This window comes from Miscanthus floridulus, chromosome 5, assembly GCF_019320115.1.
Source record: "Miscanthus floridulus cultivar M001 chromosome 5, ASM1932011v1, whole genome shotgun sequence".
NCBI classification, from domain to species: Eukaryota; Viridiplantae; Streptophyta; class Magnoliopsida; order Poales; family Poaceae; genus Miscanthus; species Miscanthus floridulus.
In genome coordinates, this window is record NC_089584.1 from 133,273,943 (window position 1) to 133,289,654 (window position 15,712).

The 15,712-nt window shown below is 46.8% G+C and overlaps 2 protein-coding genes across 3 annotated transcripts; one reads left to right on the forward strand and one right to left on the reverse strand.

Annotated features, from left to right (window-relative positions):
• The first annotated feature begins 802 nt into the window (after positions 1-802).
• Positions 803-5,905, forward strand: LOC136450842 (serine/threonine-protein kinase SAPK4-like). Of its 2 annotated transcripts, none has more exons than XR_010758450.1 (9): positions 803-1,054; positions 1,170-1,244; positions 1,807-1,908; positions 1,990-2,043; positions 2,256-2,348; positions 2,445-2,537; positions 4,909-5,013; positions 5,102-5,217; positions 5,331-5,382. XR_010758450.1 is itself a non-coding variant. In XM_066451478.1 (9 exons), the coding sequence occupies exons 1-9, from the start codon at positions 935-937 to the stop codon at positions 5,673-5,675; spliced, it is 1,086 nt and encodes a 361-aa protein (XP_066307575.1). In that variant the 5' UTR covers positions 803-934; the 3' UTR covers positions 5,676-5,905. The 2 variants fall into 2 exon arrangements, 1 of the variants encoding a protein (XP_066307575.1); XM_066451478.1 differs by having other exon boundaries at positions 5,119-5,217; positions 5,331-5,905.
• A 682-nt stretch (positions 5,906-6,587) lies between these two features.
• On the reverse strand, positions 6,588-11,605 carry LOC136453675 (probable ion channel POLLUX). Its single transcript, XM_066454234.1, is given in 13 exon segments — positions 6,588-6,834; positions 6,923-7,186; positions 7,276-7,368; positions 8,113-8,307; positions 8,388-8,486; positions 8,598-8,846; positions 9,256-9,459; positions 9,548-9,607; positions 9,730-9,912; positions 10,095-10,516; positions 10,519-10,651; positions 10,743-10,811; positions 10,942-11,605. Coding segments are annotated over 13 exon segments (2,802 nt in total). The 5' UTR covers positions 11,554-11,605; the 3' UTR covers positions 6,588-6,615.
• Between the last annotated feature and the right edge of the window lie 4,107 nt (positions 11,606-15,712).

Below are 15,712 nucleotides of genomic sequence, written 5' to 3' on the forward strand. Positions count from 1 at the left end.
CATGAATGGTTTTTTGAAACTTGCGTTCTCACATATTTTCACACATGAACAGTTGAATACCATCCCTTGTTTAAGAATTTCACGTACAGTGAAATCCGACTGCTTTTTCAACCAGCCGAACGAGCCGCAATGTACATGTAAATCAGAAATAGTATATGGCTGAGCTACCCTACAAGGCTGTGACATGTGTAAGGGAGAATAAACACATAATAGATGGAAATTTCACCGCAGAAATATGGAAACCAATTAAAAAAAAACTAGTATCGGTTTGCATACATGGATAGGATAAGGAATTAATGACATGTTAGAGCTTAGAAATACCCTGAGAAGTATTTTTTGCATAACTTTTAGAATAAACAATTCGTTCGGCACAAAGTTTAAGTCAATTATATATAGCAATCTCATTCATACATTTCGAACATCGTTGTAAAAGAAGCTTTTGTCCGAGTTTGCGATAAAGAAGAAACACAACCCCCGGTTCACAGGCGAAACGGAGGCTCACACGTCGGATCCGATGGCGAATCGCAGCCAGCCAGGCACGCATGCCCCCCCGTGCCCGTTGCGGGACACGGACACCGACGGCGGGGCCCACCCGACATCCCCTCCTCCCCGTCCCCCTCTCCTCCCCTTCCTTCCCTTCCCCTCACTTCATCAGCTCGCACACGCTGGCGCGGCTTGCCCCCACGCTGCGCTCCTACCACCACCACTATATAATCCCCGATCGCCTCACGCACACGCACCGACCCACCGGCCGACGAGGCGCAACCGCCGCAACGCAAACCCACACGCCCGCCGCCGCCGCCGCCGCCGCCGCCGTACCGACCCGTTCCTCCTCCGCTGTGGTGCGAGCAGGCTACGGCAGCAGACCCCGCAGGCTGCTCCTGGACCGAGGGAGAACGCGCGGGGCCGGGGTGCAGAGGCGGAGGAGGTACGTATGGACAAGTACGAGGCGGTGCGGGACATCGGGTCGGGGAACTTCGGAGTGGCGCGGCTGATGCGCAACCGCGAGACCCGAGAGCTCGTCGCCGTCAAGTGCATCGAGCGCGGCCACCGGGTTCGTTGTTTTTGTTTTGTTCGTTTCTTAAACTTTTTAGTTGCGGTTTGTTCGTCTTGGCGGTGGATTAATTACTGGGTCTGGGTGGATTGCGACTGGGTTCTGTGCTGTGCAGATTGACGAGAATGTGTACAGGGAGATCATCAACCACCGCTCGCTGCGCCATCCCAACATTATTCGCTTCAAGGAGGTTGGTCGTTATGGACCGAAACGTTTAATTGCTCGCTTGATCATTTCCTTTCGCTTTTTTTTTAATCACTGGGTGTTTGATGCCGGTTTAGTGTTATTAGGGAGCGTCTTCAAAGGGTGGCGGATAAAGGACTTTCCAAAATGTATATATTGTACGTAGTAATTGATAATTCGGGACGTTGCTGATTCCTCTTAACTGCATATAGTGGGGGAATCTTTTGATTGGTGCTGTTTAATTAGGTGCCAACTTTTGCTGTTTTCCTCTGTCTCTGTCCCTTTCCTTTTAGGCTATTCCCCTTGTGCTTCTTACGAATTTGGTATGCGATTTAGTGTCAGGGATGCATCCACTTTAGATACTCGTTAGGCTGTATGTTTTCTGTCTCAGATTGTTCACACAAATCTCAAGAGTATAAGGCGCAGAGTCTTCTATTTGAACCGTTGTGAGTTTTAAATGGATGAAGAAAACAGATTATGCCTCCACTCTGTTTGCTTAAGTAGTATCTTTTCTCCTCCTTTTTCTGAATCACATGGTTTTTAATTGTTTTGGGAAAAAACTTCTGCAGGTGATACTTACACCAATGCATCTTATGATTGTGATGGAGTTTGCAGCAGGTGGAGAGCTTTTCGATCGGATCTGTGATCGCGGGCGGTTTAGTGAGGATGAGGTCTCGGAATTTGTTCCTGAGTTTATGTTAATGTTTTGATGAAAGAGTGATACTTAATTATTTTTTTTCTGCTTAATGCAGGCCCGGTATTTCTTTCAGCAGTTGATCTGTGGCGTGAGCTATTGCCATTACATGGTACGAAAGACACAAACAGAAGATTTTCTGTTCATTTGACAAACAAAACCATAATCTACGCTTTTAAGAGCAAAAGACTTGTATACCTTGTGTTCATCATTTTTTAGAAGAGACACTGGTTGTTAGCATAAAAGGTGTACTTGATGTATCACCGTGTATGTTTGTTGTTATTTCTCATAATTCATTCTGAGGACAAAATTTTCAAACACCAGCAAATATGCCATAGAGATCTAAAGCTGGAGAATGTTCTCTTGGATGGCAGCCCAGCTCCACGGCTTAAGATATGCGATTTTGGCTATTCCAAGGTGGTTTGCTGGATCCATGGTTAATACTACAAATGCTGAACTTAGTAAAATCTTTATAAATTCTCATTAAATATTCTTTTGCCATGTCTGGAACAGTCATCAGTGTTGCATTCAAGACCCAAATCAGCAGTGGGAACCCCAGCATATATTGCACCTGAGGTGCTATCCCGTCGTGAGTATGATGGAAAGGTGAGCTTATCTCCCCTTGATTCTTTCATGAACTACATGTTTTCTTGTTTCTATTACACCTTCGCAGGATATTCTGTTAGGTCACTTGCAATCTTTATCTAGGCATTGTTTACAACTTTGTGCAAGTATCCTTTTGCCTTGCTCTTGTTTTCATATGTTGAAGATTTGCAATGTTTTAGCATAACAGTACTGATTTACCCAGTTGTTTTAGGTGCATAAATTAAATGATGGTAATCAAACTTCCCCATCACAACCACATTGTGGGGGTATATTTGTCCATGATTGTGACATTACATGCTTGGCTTCTCAATGTTGTGAAAGTCCGGTTGAATGATCAATCCAAAAGTTGATCCTTCTGAAATTCTGCATACGCAGGGAGGAATCTTAGGAAATATCTGATCTGTAGGCTTATTTGTCAAATCTTAACAAGCAACTGTGTATCAAGTTTATGTTATTTTTTGGTCGAGCCAAATAGGTCACTATTATGATGATGAACTAATAAGTTTGTATAATTCTACTGCATGCACCAAACCTCTTTGTTGTGAGTTGTGACACATGCTGTTGGTGTACAGTCTTGTTCGGCAACTAGATGGACTTCACATCTATTCTTTGATAGTGCATTTCATTTTTAGCTATAGTCACAAGTGCTGAAACAACAAAGGATCTGAAATTCTCTTGACAAATGCTTCTAATTTGGATGAGGAGTCATTGTCAGCACGAGGTGCTGGAACATTTTCTGTTTGGTTTATTGAGGTAATATGTAGCACAAGGGATGTTGACACCAGAAAAGTGGAGCAGGGCTATTTGATAACAGACATCCACAAAAGAGGTTCTTATCCTACAGATTCTCCATGTTCCTATAAAATAGTTCACCTTTGGACTGTGGATGGAGGGTTTTAGCTTCTAGTTTTTACATTGTCATGAACAAATAGGTTCTGGTAGGTTTATTACTAGCTAGTAGTTTAGAAGGACGAATTTTCTGCAGTCTTATTTTCTGTCATCCCCCCCACCCCCCCCCACCCCCCCCCCCCCCCCCCCCCCCCCCCCCCCCGGTTAAGTTTAATTGTCAGAACACAGTAAGTGCAACTAAATCGATAAAGAACACTACTGTGAAGTATGGCCATGGATCACAATTACATCAATAAAGAACATGTGCATCGCACAATCCGAGTGTCGCGCAAAAAATTCGAGTTCACTCCATATTATAGGAACTGTGATCTCATGGCTAGCATTAAGTTCGATATGCAGATTTTTGTATACCAACTTCCTTTTAAGAAAATTTCTAAGAGCAGTTTATACATCCACAACTAGCTGGCCAACCATTGAGCTTCATGCATATGTCATAGTGCTAACTTGAACACGATTGTAGATCCTATTTATGTTTTGAATTTGATGCTTCTTCTGACTTCCTTGTTGAACATAAAATGCATGTGGAGCCTATTTGGTTCCTCTTGATTCTTATGGCTTATATTTTGTATTTTATGTGTTTAGGGTTAACTTCATGGTTCTAACTAGCCCACTATAGCACTGCTATTGCATCTAACATTACTTTAGCTCCGCTAAACACCACTATTTGGCTTACCCGTGAAATTCTTTTAACACTGCTATTTTTGACCAAGTCAAAATATTCATTCTTTGGTCTAGATGACTAGAATCCATGCCTCTCTATTATATTTTTACTTCAATGAATGATGCAGTGAACCATTGAATAGTTGTTTAGTTTATTTGTTGATTGGATTATAGCCGTGAGTGAGCTGATTGATTGAATGATTATGAAGTAATGGGCATGATGACATGTCTCCTAGAGCTTGTATTATGAGTTCATGGAACTTCCTTAGTTCTATGTTTATGTTCACAATTAACTGAAGAATTCTATGTTTTTTTAATAAAATCACTACCCCTATATTCCGCTATAGCATCTTATAGCTTCCTGGAGGAGGAGGCTGCTAAATAGCTTAGTCCACTATTTAAAACCTTGGTTTTAAGTTTATTATGGTTTATGCTGACGTGCTTCGTCATAACCCACAAGCAACTTGCATACTGTTTATATATATGTTTTCTATTTTTAATGCAATAGCAGAACAGAATTGTACCACATGAAAGCCACCCGATCAATCAAATATCAGTTTCTCTTGACACCTCAGAAATTCTCATGTATGATTAGTGAATTTTCGAAGCTTTGCCAGTTTAGCACAAAATATAAACATCAGTAAGTCTTATCAAGTGCAAGGAAACATATTAGTGTTCTCATTCTGAAAATGTGTATATCCTGACCTTGTAATTCACACTCTATCCTAATAAAGTTTGTTAATATTTATCTAACAGACTATTCATCTCCACTCATTGATTACAGTGGTACTTGTTCATGTAGCTTGCAGACGTATGGTCCTGTGGGGTGACTCTTTACGTCATGCTTGTGGGAGCATACCCATTTGAAGACCCCGATGACCCCAAGAATATACGCAAGACCATTCAGGTGACATGCTATACGCCACTAATATAGATATCTTATCCAATTTCTGCTATTATTTTCTTTTTTCAACGTCACTTTACCCTCATTCCAGTCACTCTTCGCCTGCAGCAAATAATGCAAGTGCAATACAAGATACCAGATTATGTCCACATATCTACAGAATGCCAGCAACTTCTTGCCCGTATCTTTGTTGCCAATCCAATGAGGGTAGTGATCTCAACCTGTAAATTACAGTCATGACGTGCCATGATACATGTGGGATAGTGTAAACCGTGGTAATTTGAAACATTGATGCAGTATTTTTTACTAATATTCTCCAGAGAATCACAATGAAGGAAATAAAGAGCCATCCATGGTTTTTGAAGAACCTACCACGGGAACTAACGGAGACTGCACAAGGCATGTACTACAGGAGGGATAACAGGGTGCCTTCTTATTCAGACCAAACGTCGGAAGAAATCATGAAGATAGTTCAAGATGCAAGGACCATGCCGAAATCATCCAGATCAGGCTATGGGTGGAGCAGTGAGTATTCGGATGAAGAAGAAGAGAAGGAAGAGGAACACAGACCAGATGAACATGAGGAAGAGGAAGATGAATACGATCGGAGGGTGAAGGAGGTCCATGCTAGCGAAGAACTCCGTTTGGATACTCTTCATATATGAAAAGCTAGTGGAAGAAAGTTACATGTACATAACTGGGTTGCTGCGGATTTGAAGGATCCAGTGGGATGTTTGCAATTTTGGCTTCAGAATTGCTTATGTTTGGTCAATTTTCATGTAACATAATTTAATACACTGAGACAGACTACCATGTTCCTATTATTGGTAAATATATGAAGCATGTACGGTCTGTCTGGATTGTACAGTCTGCTATGTTCCGGTATGATAATTCTAACGCATTTTTACGTGGGATCGGTGCAGATCACCACTACCTGAGCATCCAGCATAGATATGGAAAGCGGATAATATCTGGTTGATCGGCTTGAAGTTTTACACTGTGGAACACATACTCATACTCTAATGCATCAGAAAAATCGATGTAAGCAGCTCTTCGCAGTAGTAACCCTCTGTATCAAAGGTTTCAATGCATGAGACTCTAACATATACTTTCACTTAAGGTAGCATCATATGCTATTCTAAAAAAATCACCCATTAACACTGCCAATATCTAGGTGCCTGACGACAACAATCTGGATTCGCAAATAGGAAAACATCAGACGCATAATGGAACTATTCTCATTTCGATTTAATAAATACTGAAAGAAAAACGAGGGAGCAGCACTAACCAAATGTCAGGACATGCTACTGTCCTACTCCTACACCATTAATTGCATTGGAATTTGATAATTAATGTGGAATTCAAAGGATTTACAAGTTACCTCTCCTAAACTGCTTCATTGTACCATTTGCTACAACCAAATTTCCAGTCGCAGACAGGGAATTGTTTGTGCCAAGATTGATTGAATGCTACAAATTAACATGTACATAGCTGACCGTTTGGATCAGGACTGTACTTTACAGTATGTTTGTCCGGTTATGATTTCAATTAGCAAGGATTAGCATTAGAATATACACTTGGACAAAAAAGTGATGCTCATGAAAATTAGTCACCTTTTGATATGACAACAAAGACATCATCTAGTGACCACTTCCTAATCTCAGACTTATGTTCTGGGTTAATGATCGCCTGGTCAGTGTTAGCAAGGCGGTAGCCAATCACAATCTCGTCTCTCTCACGCGCCCTAACCATAATATCAAAGAAACTCAATTCCTCTTGCTCATAAAGGTAAAATTCAGCAGATCGAATGCACATCTCGTTTCCCTGTAACATGCAAAGTATCAAAATTCGGGTGCGACACATGTCAAGATGGGTAGTCAAGAGATAGAGGACAATGAATTTTAGAAAGTACCTCCTCAGCAAAAAGTTCTTCAAGAACTCTGTTTATTTGTTTGTCTTCCGCTACCATTGCTAGTGCCATACTTACAAGCTCATTTGACAGAACATAATCGCTGATTTTGGAGACAGATACAAGGTTTCTTGTTCTAGAATCGAGTATTTCACTGATGATGATAGATTTGTCTGATGCATGTTGCATTTCCCTAATCCAGGCACTGTGACAGAAGCCATTGTAACGATGAGGTGATTTCAGCTCCTTGGATGGAAGACGCTTAGACTGTAGAAGAAGGCACACATCAATGATGCAGAAGTCATTCATTTATGCACTATTGCACTGTGTCTGTCACCAGGCTGTTCTATACTCACCTGAATGTCACGAATAAGAAGAAGTGTGGCCAAAGAACGTGAATCAGAATGTACGATGGAGTCCTCTACTGACTCATCTGCAAGAATTAAAATCTGTGGTTTCAAAGTTAGCATTGAGATACTTCTGCAGAAGTAAATCAGCAATCGAAGCAAATCAGAGGTGGTATTTTTACAAGTTGGCAATGGTGCAGTTGTTTTTCTTAGTAGTTTGGAGTGATCCTCTAGCAGTGGGTCTTTCCGGCTCTTTGGGCTGAGCGGTTGTTTGGTTTTCGGGCCCAGTTTCACCATAAAACTAGGTCAACTCTTTTCTTCTAATAGTATAGCGGCAATGCTCTTGCTGCCCTTTCGATTTATTTTTTGAGAAATATAGATCACAACATGAACATGGTATTAATGCTTCTATACAAACAGACCAATTTGTACTAGTAGGCTCCAAAATTTTCTTTCAGTTATCTGATGAAGATCTAAAATAAGATGTGAATGCAATTTGTACCTGTACTAAACAGACTATTTCACATAATTGCAAACAAAGGATTATATGGGAGCTAAAGATCAAGAAGAGTATGTCCCTTCTAAATTGCATGTCGTTTTTTTGTCCTAAGTCAAACTTCACTGCTTTGACCAACTTTATAGAAAAATGCACTTCCACCATCAAATTGGTACCCTTCATATGGTATTTTAGATGTTAGGTCAAAGTTAGAAAAGTTGGACATAGGACAACTAAAACGACCTCCATTTTGGAACAGAGTAGTGACCTCAGTGTCAATTCATCAACTATTTATTTTATTGAACAATGATTGTGCAGAATCTCTCTAAAAGAGAGTAATTTGTACTCACAGAGTCAAACGTCTCCAGAGGCAAGCTTTCCAAGTGCCGCCTGATAACAGCATTGCCTTCTTTATGTACAAGCTTAATGTTTGTTAACCCACCTATATCCAAACCACCGTCAGTCAGTTTTATCTCCCTCTCCTTCTCCGGCACCTCATTGAACATCCATAATTCAGAACCTGGAGCTAGAAATGCTTCCAGAACCTAAATAATAGCACTAGCTTTCATTACCGAAAATAAGATTTCTAAGACATCAGTCAGGGAACATAATTTAGTAAATTTACCATTATCATATCATGGATGTCACGGCGCCAACCACAGAACAAAATTTTCTCTGAATATTTGGGAGTGGTTGGTATGTTAGGCAGAAAACCCTTACTCACCTGAAAATAGATAAACATCTATGAGGTAAAACTCAAGGTGAAAGGAAATATGTTGCATGATGATCAATACACAAAATCAACTATTATTGAACCTTAAGTGAGGAAATTTACCTCTGGTAGAGGGGCAGGAGCATAAGTATCATCATCTTCTGCAATAACAAGGACCTCATCACCTTCTCTTAAAACATAATCATCATCAGGATTCATTAAGATCTTTCCAGATTTTGAAGCAACCTTGACTCCACAGGGCACAGCATCAGGAAATGAGATCAACACATCCCCAAACCGCATGCCATCCAATTCTGGCCATCTTTTAATATAAAACTCTGCATTTTCAAATCCCAATATATCTTCCCATATCTGCAAAAGTGGTTGATGGGTTAGTATTTTGAGTATTATGATCCATCCTGAGGGAAAATAACTCAGGACCAAATAAAACTTGGTTTCCTTGGTACCTTCAAACTTCAGTCACGTATAATCAGTGAACAATGGAACATTAGCAGCTATCAAGCTTCACATTTTTTTCTTTTTTTTCTTCCTTTTTTTGAGGAGGTCAAATGGCTAACATATGTGATGTCCCTAGGTAGTGCCTTTAACATTATGACTTCAGAACTTTGTGCCTTTAGCAACAGCAACAAAGTCTTTTGTATACATGTAAATTTGTGTAGAGAGAAAAATGACATCACACAGATCCTAAAATACCATGATTCAAGTAAAATTGTAGGCACAAATATTGTAACTATAAGACCAGAATAGCACTGAGATGTACCTGTGCAAGGCCAGGTTGAAGTGCACATTGTATCATCAAACGTCCAATCACATCATGGGCAACAACTGTTTCAATTAGTTCACCGCCAACCAGTTTCACTAAAGGTTCATTGTCAAGATCACTCATCTCTACAACAACATGGCCTCTTAGACCCTCCTTGACTCCAGTCAGACTCAGCACAACGCGCAATGCCCGTGCATCACTCTAGGGGACACAGAGAATGTGAGCATATGCAATAATATGACATGTTAGCCCCAAAAATATTAAATGTGTGTAGAACAAAATTACTAACTTGGTCTGCATTTTCATCAGATGCTAGAACAATAATGGCCCGTGCTTTAGAAACAGAAACCTGAAAAAAAAAAGCATCTGAGGTCTGCTATTTGAGATCTTAATATGGAATGAGATGAAATCATCGCTGCATAGAACATGGACCAAGGATAACCAGATGAGAATAATCTCTGAAAATTCTACCTTCTTCAAGTCTGCTAGAATTATAGGACTGCCACTCCTGCATATTACAGATGTTCCCATGAAGTCAAATTCTAGCTTTGCTATGTCCATCTCCATCTCTTCCTTGTTCCTTTCAGCTAGAACAACAACTACACCACCACCAATACTCTTATTTGCTATAGCTAGCTGCTTCAGAAGAGAGCCCTGGTCCACAGTGCAGATATCGTCAGACGAACAATTCAATCATATCAACCTTGAAGAAGACAGAATTTAGCATTTGCAGCACAGTTTCAGTGATATTAGAGGATACAGTACAAAAATGCAGGGCATATTATCAGATCATATCTTTTTTTACATACTAAAACAGCTTTCCATCAGAATGTTACCAGCTTATCACTCCATCCGAGAATTAGTATGTGGTTGATCTCTATCACCTCACTTTTTCCCTTGCGCCAAGAATCCACCTTCTCTGATATTGCATCTGACACGAGCCCAAGCATTGTGGCAAACACCAGCATGCCCCCAGAGCTAATTGACACGGATACAATCCTCGGCCCCAAGCCAACCTGGTCGGCATGGTTTCCAGAATCTGCCACAAAAGTCCAGGAAAGCCAGAGAGACTCCAGGAATCCACTGCCACTAACAACATACAGCGCAATCCCACCCCAAGCAATGAGAATTATGGTGGCTAACAGGAGGGCAAGAAGCTTCGCATATGGGTGTCCTGAGAAGAACACATCAACTTTATAGGTGATCCTCTTCTTGAGAGGCACTTCTTCCTCACCACTTCTCCCCCTCACGGAATTTGTGCAAGAGCAAAGATGGTGCTAGATGGAGCTAAATTCCAATTCCCCGAACCGATAAAAGCAGAGCCATGGTCCCCATCAATCCAAGTACCCTCACGGTCCCTAGTATTGCCGGCGCTGCATGATCTGATCTTTTCCTGGCACAATGTTAAAGACTTCTAAATTGTTAGTGGTGTGAACCGTGATGGAAAGCAGTTAGCACATAATTTCACAGATCAAAGAGATAACCTGGAGTCCCATAACTTTTATCCATTGCCAAATAGCGAGGGTAGAGCTTGCGATAGTTACGATCAGCAGCTGCAATAACCCAAGGGAAATGGACCAAAATAGCACATCGGTCATCAGTGTGTCCAAAAAAAAAAGTACATCACTCGTGAAAGTTACGACCAGCTTTTATGGCAGGTATGGTACAGCTAGCATGACTTACGAGTGGGAGATACGGAGAGAGATCAAATCGCGGAGCGCGCGGGGGCGGGAGTATAGGAGGCAGCGGCCTCCGCTCCTCGAGCAGCGCAGGGCGCTTCACCACGGAGGCCAGGCTCTTCTCCTCCTCCCGCTGCGACACCACCACCCTCGGCGGCACCGGCACGGTGGGGTTAGCGCTCCGGCGGTCGGCAGTCGTCGGGGTCTGCTGCTGCCGCGGCGGGCGCGGGCGCGAGGCGTGCGGACCTAGGAACGACGGGTAGCACCAGTCGCGGTCCAGCACCCCGCCGTTGGGTGCCGCGTAGGAGGGGTCGTCCATGGCGACGGTGAGCCGCCGCGGCGCCGAGGACGCCCCCGCCGCTGACGCCGTCGACGGCGGGAGGGGCGCCGTGGAGGAGCGGCGAACGAGGATGCTGTCCCTTAGACCACCGCCGCCTCCTCCTACTACTACTACTACCCTATCAGCGGCCAGTATGGACGCCGCAGCAGAGCCAGAGATGGTGCGCGACTTGGTGAGCTGCGGCCGCGGCGGGCGCGGGTCAGGGCTCGCCCCGCCACCGGACCTTGGATCAGGGCTCGGGCTCTCCGCCTCGCTGCCACCATCGCTCTCCGCCATTAGCAGCGAGCTCGAGCTCCCTCCCCTCCCCTCCGGCGCCCGCCTGGTAATAATTCGGATACGATCAAACGAACACGCATAAACCACTCCCAAATAACCCTTTAACCCCGTGATGATTACATATCCAACTGACTAACCCCACTTCGCCAGCGACCCTGACCCGTGGGCCATCTCTTATCGGCCCCACCTGTAAGACACACCCATCGCGCGATGTCCGAATTTTTTTATTTTTTAGCTCTTTTTTTGAAAAAAATTCACAAGTATGTTTCTGGAGAAAAGATTTTTTTTAAATCTGGATCCTTCTCTCGGCGTCATCACTGCTGGCGCCGAGCTTACACGTCCAAGATCTTAGGCTCGAAGTAGACGTGACGGTGACATGGCAGGAAGCTCGACGCCGTAGATCTTGGCGCCGAGCTGATGTTTTAACCCCGGTCCCAACCTTCCTGTCCGAGCATTCTTCTTCTTATTTCTCCTCCCTCTTGGGTTTTTTCTCTCCCCACTTCACCCTACCTCACGAATCGATATATTGGACCTTAAAAACTTTGATTTGATCCGTAAATCTTCGAGAGCAAGGTATCCTCGCTCCCCTCCTAGTTTTTTCGCATCGATTCAGTATATATGTCGGTGTTTTGGGTCCGGCGGGTCCTTAACCGACTAGTGAAAGTGTACTGCGTGCCCTTAATCCTGGATGATGATGCAAAGAGACACAAGGTTTATACTGGTTCAGGCAATAGGTGCCCTACGTCCAGTCTGAGAGAGCGATCTTGTATTCCTTGCACCGAGATGCTTGTAGTAGGGGCTTACAAGCTGAGCGAGAGAGGGGGCTAGTCCTAGGTCTCTGCGCGGAGTAGCGTGGGTTGCTTGAGATGTTGATCTCTTACAGTGAGGGAGCGTGTGTGTATTACAGAGCGTTGTGTGTTGCTTGCACCTGTGCCCCTTCCCTAGAAGTGGCCCTGGGTACTCCCTTTTATAGTTCAAGGGAGGCACAGGGGCGGTACATGTATTCACTACGTGGCGTTTTGTGAGCAGAGGCGGTATGTCCGAGCCCTGTAGCTCGTCACTGTGGCGGCATGGTCGGTGGAGCGGCCTTATCCTCGGTGCACTGGAGCGACGCGCGGCCTGATCCTGCGCGACGTGGGAGCTCCTACGGCTTGACGCAGGGCATGGCGCGTGCTGCGGACGACGTGCCGGTCCTAGAGCGCTGACAACGTAGAGAGCCGAGGCTTAGTCGATGCAGAGGCTGGACCATCGTGGGGGCTCGGCGGGCGCGAGTCCCGAGGCTACGGGAGCCCGGAAGCGGATAGCTGAGGCTCGGAGGGAGCAGTTGGTCTTGTACGTCGATTCCGAGGCTACAGGGACATGGACTTGACTTTCAACGGCGCGCTGTCCTTGGAGCAGGGGTTAGGCAACACAGTGCAGCATGGGTGTCAGTCGTGAGCACAGCGCCGAGCACAGCGGTCGGTAACCTCTGCCCCATCCTGTCCCGGACGGCATGGCGTCGATGTGACCCCCGTCTCATTGGCCACTCCGCTGTATCGTGCCGTCGTTCGGCTGACATCACGGGAGTGGTTGGACGCGTTGGTTGGATGTAACACCCTGTCAGAGAAGTCGGTCAAGGCGGCGGGGGCAGGGTCGTTGCCGAGCCGGCCTCGAGCGAGTCGGTAAGTGAGTGCTCGTCCGAGGCCTCGTGGCACGGGGCCTCGGGCGAATCGGAGAATCGGTACCTCGTCTGAGGCCTTGCGGCGCGGGGCCTTGGGCGAATCGGAGAATCGGTACCTCGTCTGAGGCCTTGTAGCGCGGGGCCTCGGGCAAGTTAGAGAATCGATACCTCGTCCGAGGCCTCATAGTTTCGTCCTAGGCCGAGCCCGCTTCGGGTGAGCCCGGATATTGTTCGAGGTGGGCCAGGCGGTCCAGCCGAGCCTCGGATAAGGTGGGGGTTGTCTCTTGGCTTCAATATTTATAAGGTCTAAGCGATTTTTCGGTTCTTGCTTAGGGAACCCCTTTTATGGTACCCGATAGTAGCCCCCGAGCCTCGAGGAGTGTGAGCGCTCTCCCTGAGGTTTTGACGAGACTTGGCTCGCGGCAGCTCCTGGCGGGATGGTGTTTCGTACTCGAGGCTTCGGTGGGTGTCGTCTGAGGCCTTGCGGCACGGGGCCTCGGGCGAATCGGAGAATCGGTACCTCGTCCGAGGCCTTGTGGCATGGGGTCTTGGGCAAGGCAGAGAATCGGTACCTCGTCCGAGGCCTTGCGGTGTGGGGCCTCGGGCGAGGCGAAGAATCGGTACCTCGTCCGAGGCCTTGCGGCGCGGGGCCTCGGGCGAATCGGAGAATCGATACCATGTCCGAGGCCTTGCAGCGCGGGGCCTCGGGCGAATCGGAGAATCGGTACCTCGTCCGAGGCCTTGTAGCACGGGGCCTTGGGCGAGTCGGAGAATCGGTACCTCATCCGAGGCCTCATGGTTTCGTCCTGGGCCGAGCCCACTTCGGGTGAGCCCGAATATTGTTCGAGGTGGGCCGAGCGGTCCAGCCGAGGCTCGGATAAGGTGGGGGTTGTCTCTTGGCTTCGATATTTACAAGGTCTAAGCGATTTTTTCAGTTCTTGCTTAGGGGACCCCTTTTTATGGTACCCGACAGTAGCCCTCGAGCCTCGGGGAGAGTGTGAGCGCTCTGCCTGAGGTTTTGACGAGACTTGGCTCGCGGCAGCTCCTGGCGGGATGGTGTTTCGTACTCGAGGCTTCGGTGGGTGCGCGCGAGCGCACCCGCCGGGTGTAGCCCCTGAGGCCCTGGAGGAGTAGATTTATTCCTCCAGGGGCTTTTCTCATGTTGAGTGAGGGGTTTTATCGCATTTACCGAGCCCTCGAGTGCGAGTTCGGGTTGCTAGGACTCGGCTTGGTTGCAGGAAGAGCCCTCGAGCCTCTACTCGGAGCAAGAGGGCGATCAGGAGTTTCCCTATCTTTTTTGTGTGGCCCTCGTGCATCCTTTTTGTTCAGAAGGGGGGTGGAGTATGCCAGGCTACCCTCGGTGGGCGAGCAGTGACACCTCCGGTGAGCTGTTACCGGGTAAGTCCGAGTGGAAGCCCATGCCCCATTCGATAGGGGTCGGCTAGCGGTCCGGAGACGCACTCCAAAAGTACCAGTGACACCTCCGGTGAGCTGTTACCGGGTAAGTCCGAGTGGAAGCCCATGCCCCATTCGATAGGGGTCGGCTAGCGGTCCGGAGACGCACTCCAAAAGTACCAGAGGGCTTCTCTAGTGGGTCCCAGGGCCATTTGATTGGCCCTAGGGGCTCGATGCCTCCCTATGGTGGGATCCCATTCAGAGACCTCCATGCCGGTCTCGAACGCGACTTAGGGCATCCCAAGCAATTGCTGGCTTGGACCTCGGCCATGTACGGGCTCGCCCATAGTCATCCCTGACTCTGTTTGTCCTGGGGCGGCTGTCGAGACCCTCGGGGGCCCAGCCTTCGAACCCCTGGACCGTAACGGGCTCGGTGCCCAGTTCCTTAGTCTAAAAGGAATCGGGTGGGGGATATTCCCTTCCCATCGGCTGACAACGATGGGTGCGCCTTTTGAGGCGGTTCCTCGGGGAGACGGAACGGCGCCTGCCGTTGTTGCGGTCGAATGCGACGCGACGTCTGCGGATGGGACGTTACTGTGTGCGCGTGGTTAATAAGAAGAAGGTGGACGCGTAGGCGGTTTGGTCAGATACGGATTAACTGCGCTAGATCTGAGGGAAACTTCCCCGGTTTCGTCGCCCGTCCATTTCGCCCCCTTCCATCCCTCATAAATACAGGATGAGCCACGCCCTGCCCCTCCTTACCTTGCCTGCCTATGTTCGCCCTTTCTGCCCTCGAGCGGTTGCTAAGAACAGAGGAAGAGAGCACCGGGGAGAAGAAGGGAGAAGGGGGAGGAAAGGAGAGAGAGAGGGATAGTGAGAGCATGCCTTACCGCCGTAGCCACACTCTCCACCGCACCCATGGCCGGCGGCGCTGTTGTCATCCAGGCGGATCCTTGGGGCCTGTCCGATGTGTCTGTGGTGACGCTGTAGTCGCTCGTCGATGACGGTCTCCTCCGCTCGGTTATCGACCCCAACAGACTGGAGTGGATTGCTCTGGGGGGCGAGCCGGAGCTGAGGCCACGTGATGGCTATATCGTGAGCTTC

Excerpts from the sequence above, each read along its gene's own strand:
- LOC136450842 (XM_066451478.1), top strand. The coding sequence starts at position 935 with ATGGACAAGTACGAGGCGGTGCGGGACATCGGGTCGGGGAACTTCGGA. Across the intron at positions 1,245-1,806 it reads ACATTATTCGCTTCAAGGAG|GTGATACTTACACCAATGCA; the intron begins GTTGGTCGTTAT and ends AAACTTCTGCAG. Across the intron at positions 1,909-1,989 it reads GGCGGTTTAGTGAGGATGAG|GCCCGGTATTTCTTTCAGCA; the intron begins GTCTCGGAATTT and ends TGCTTAATGCAG.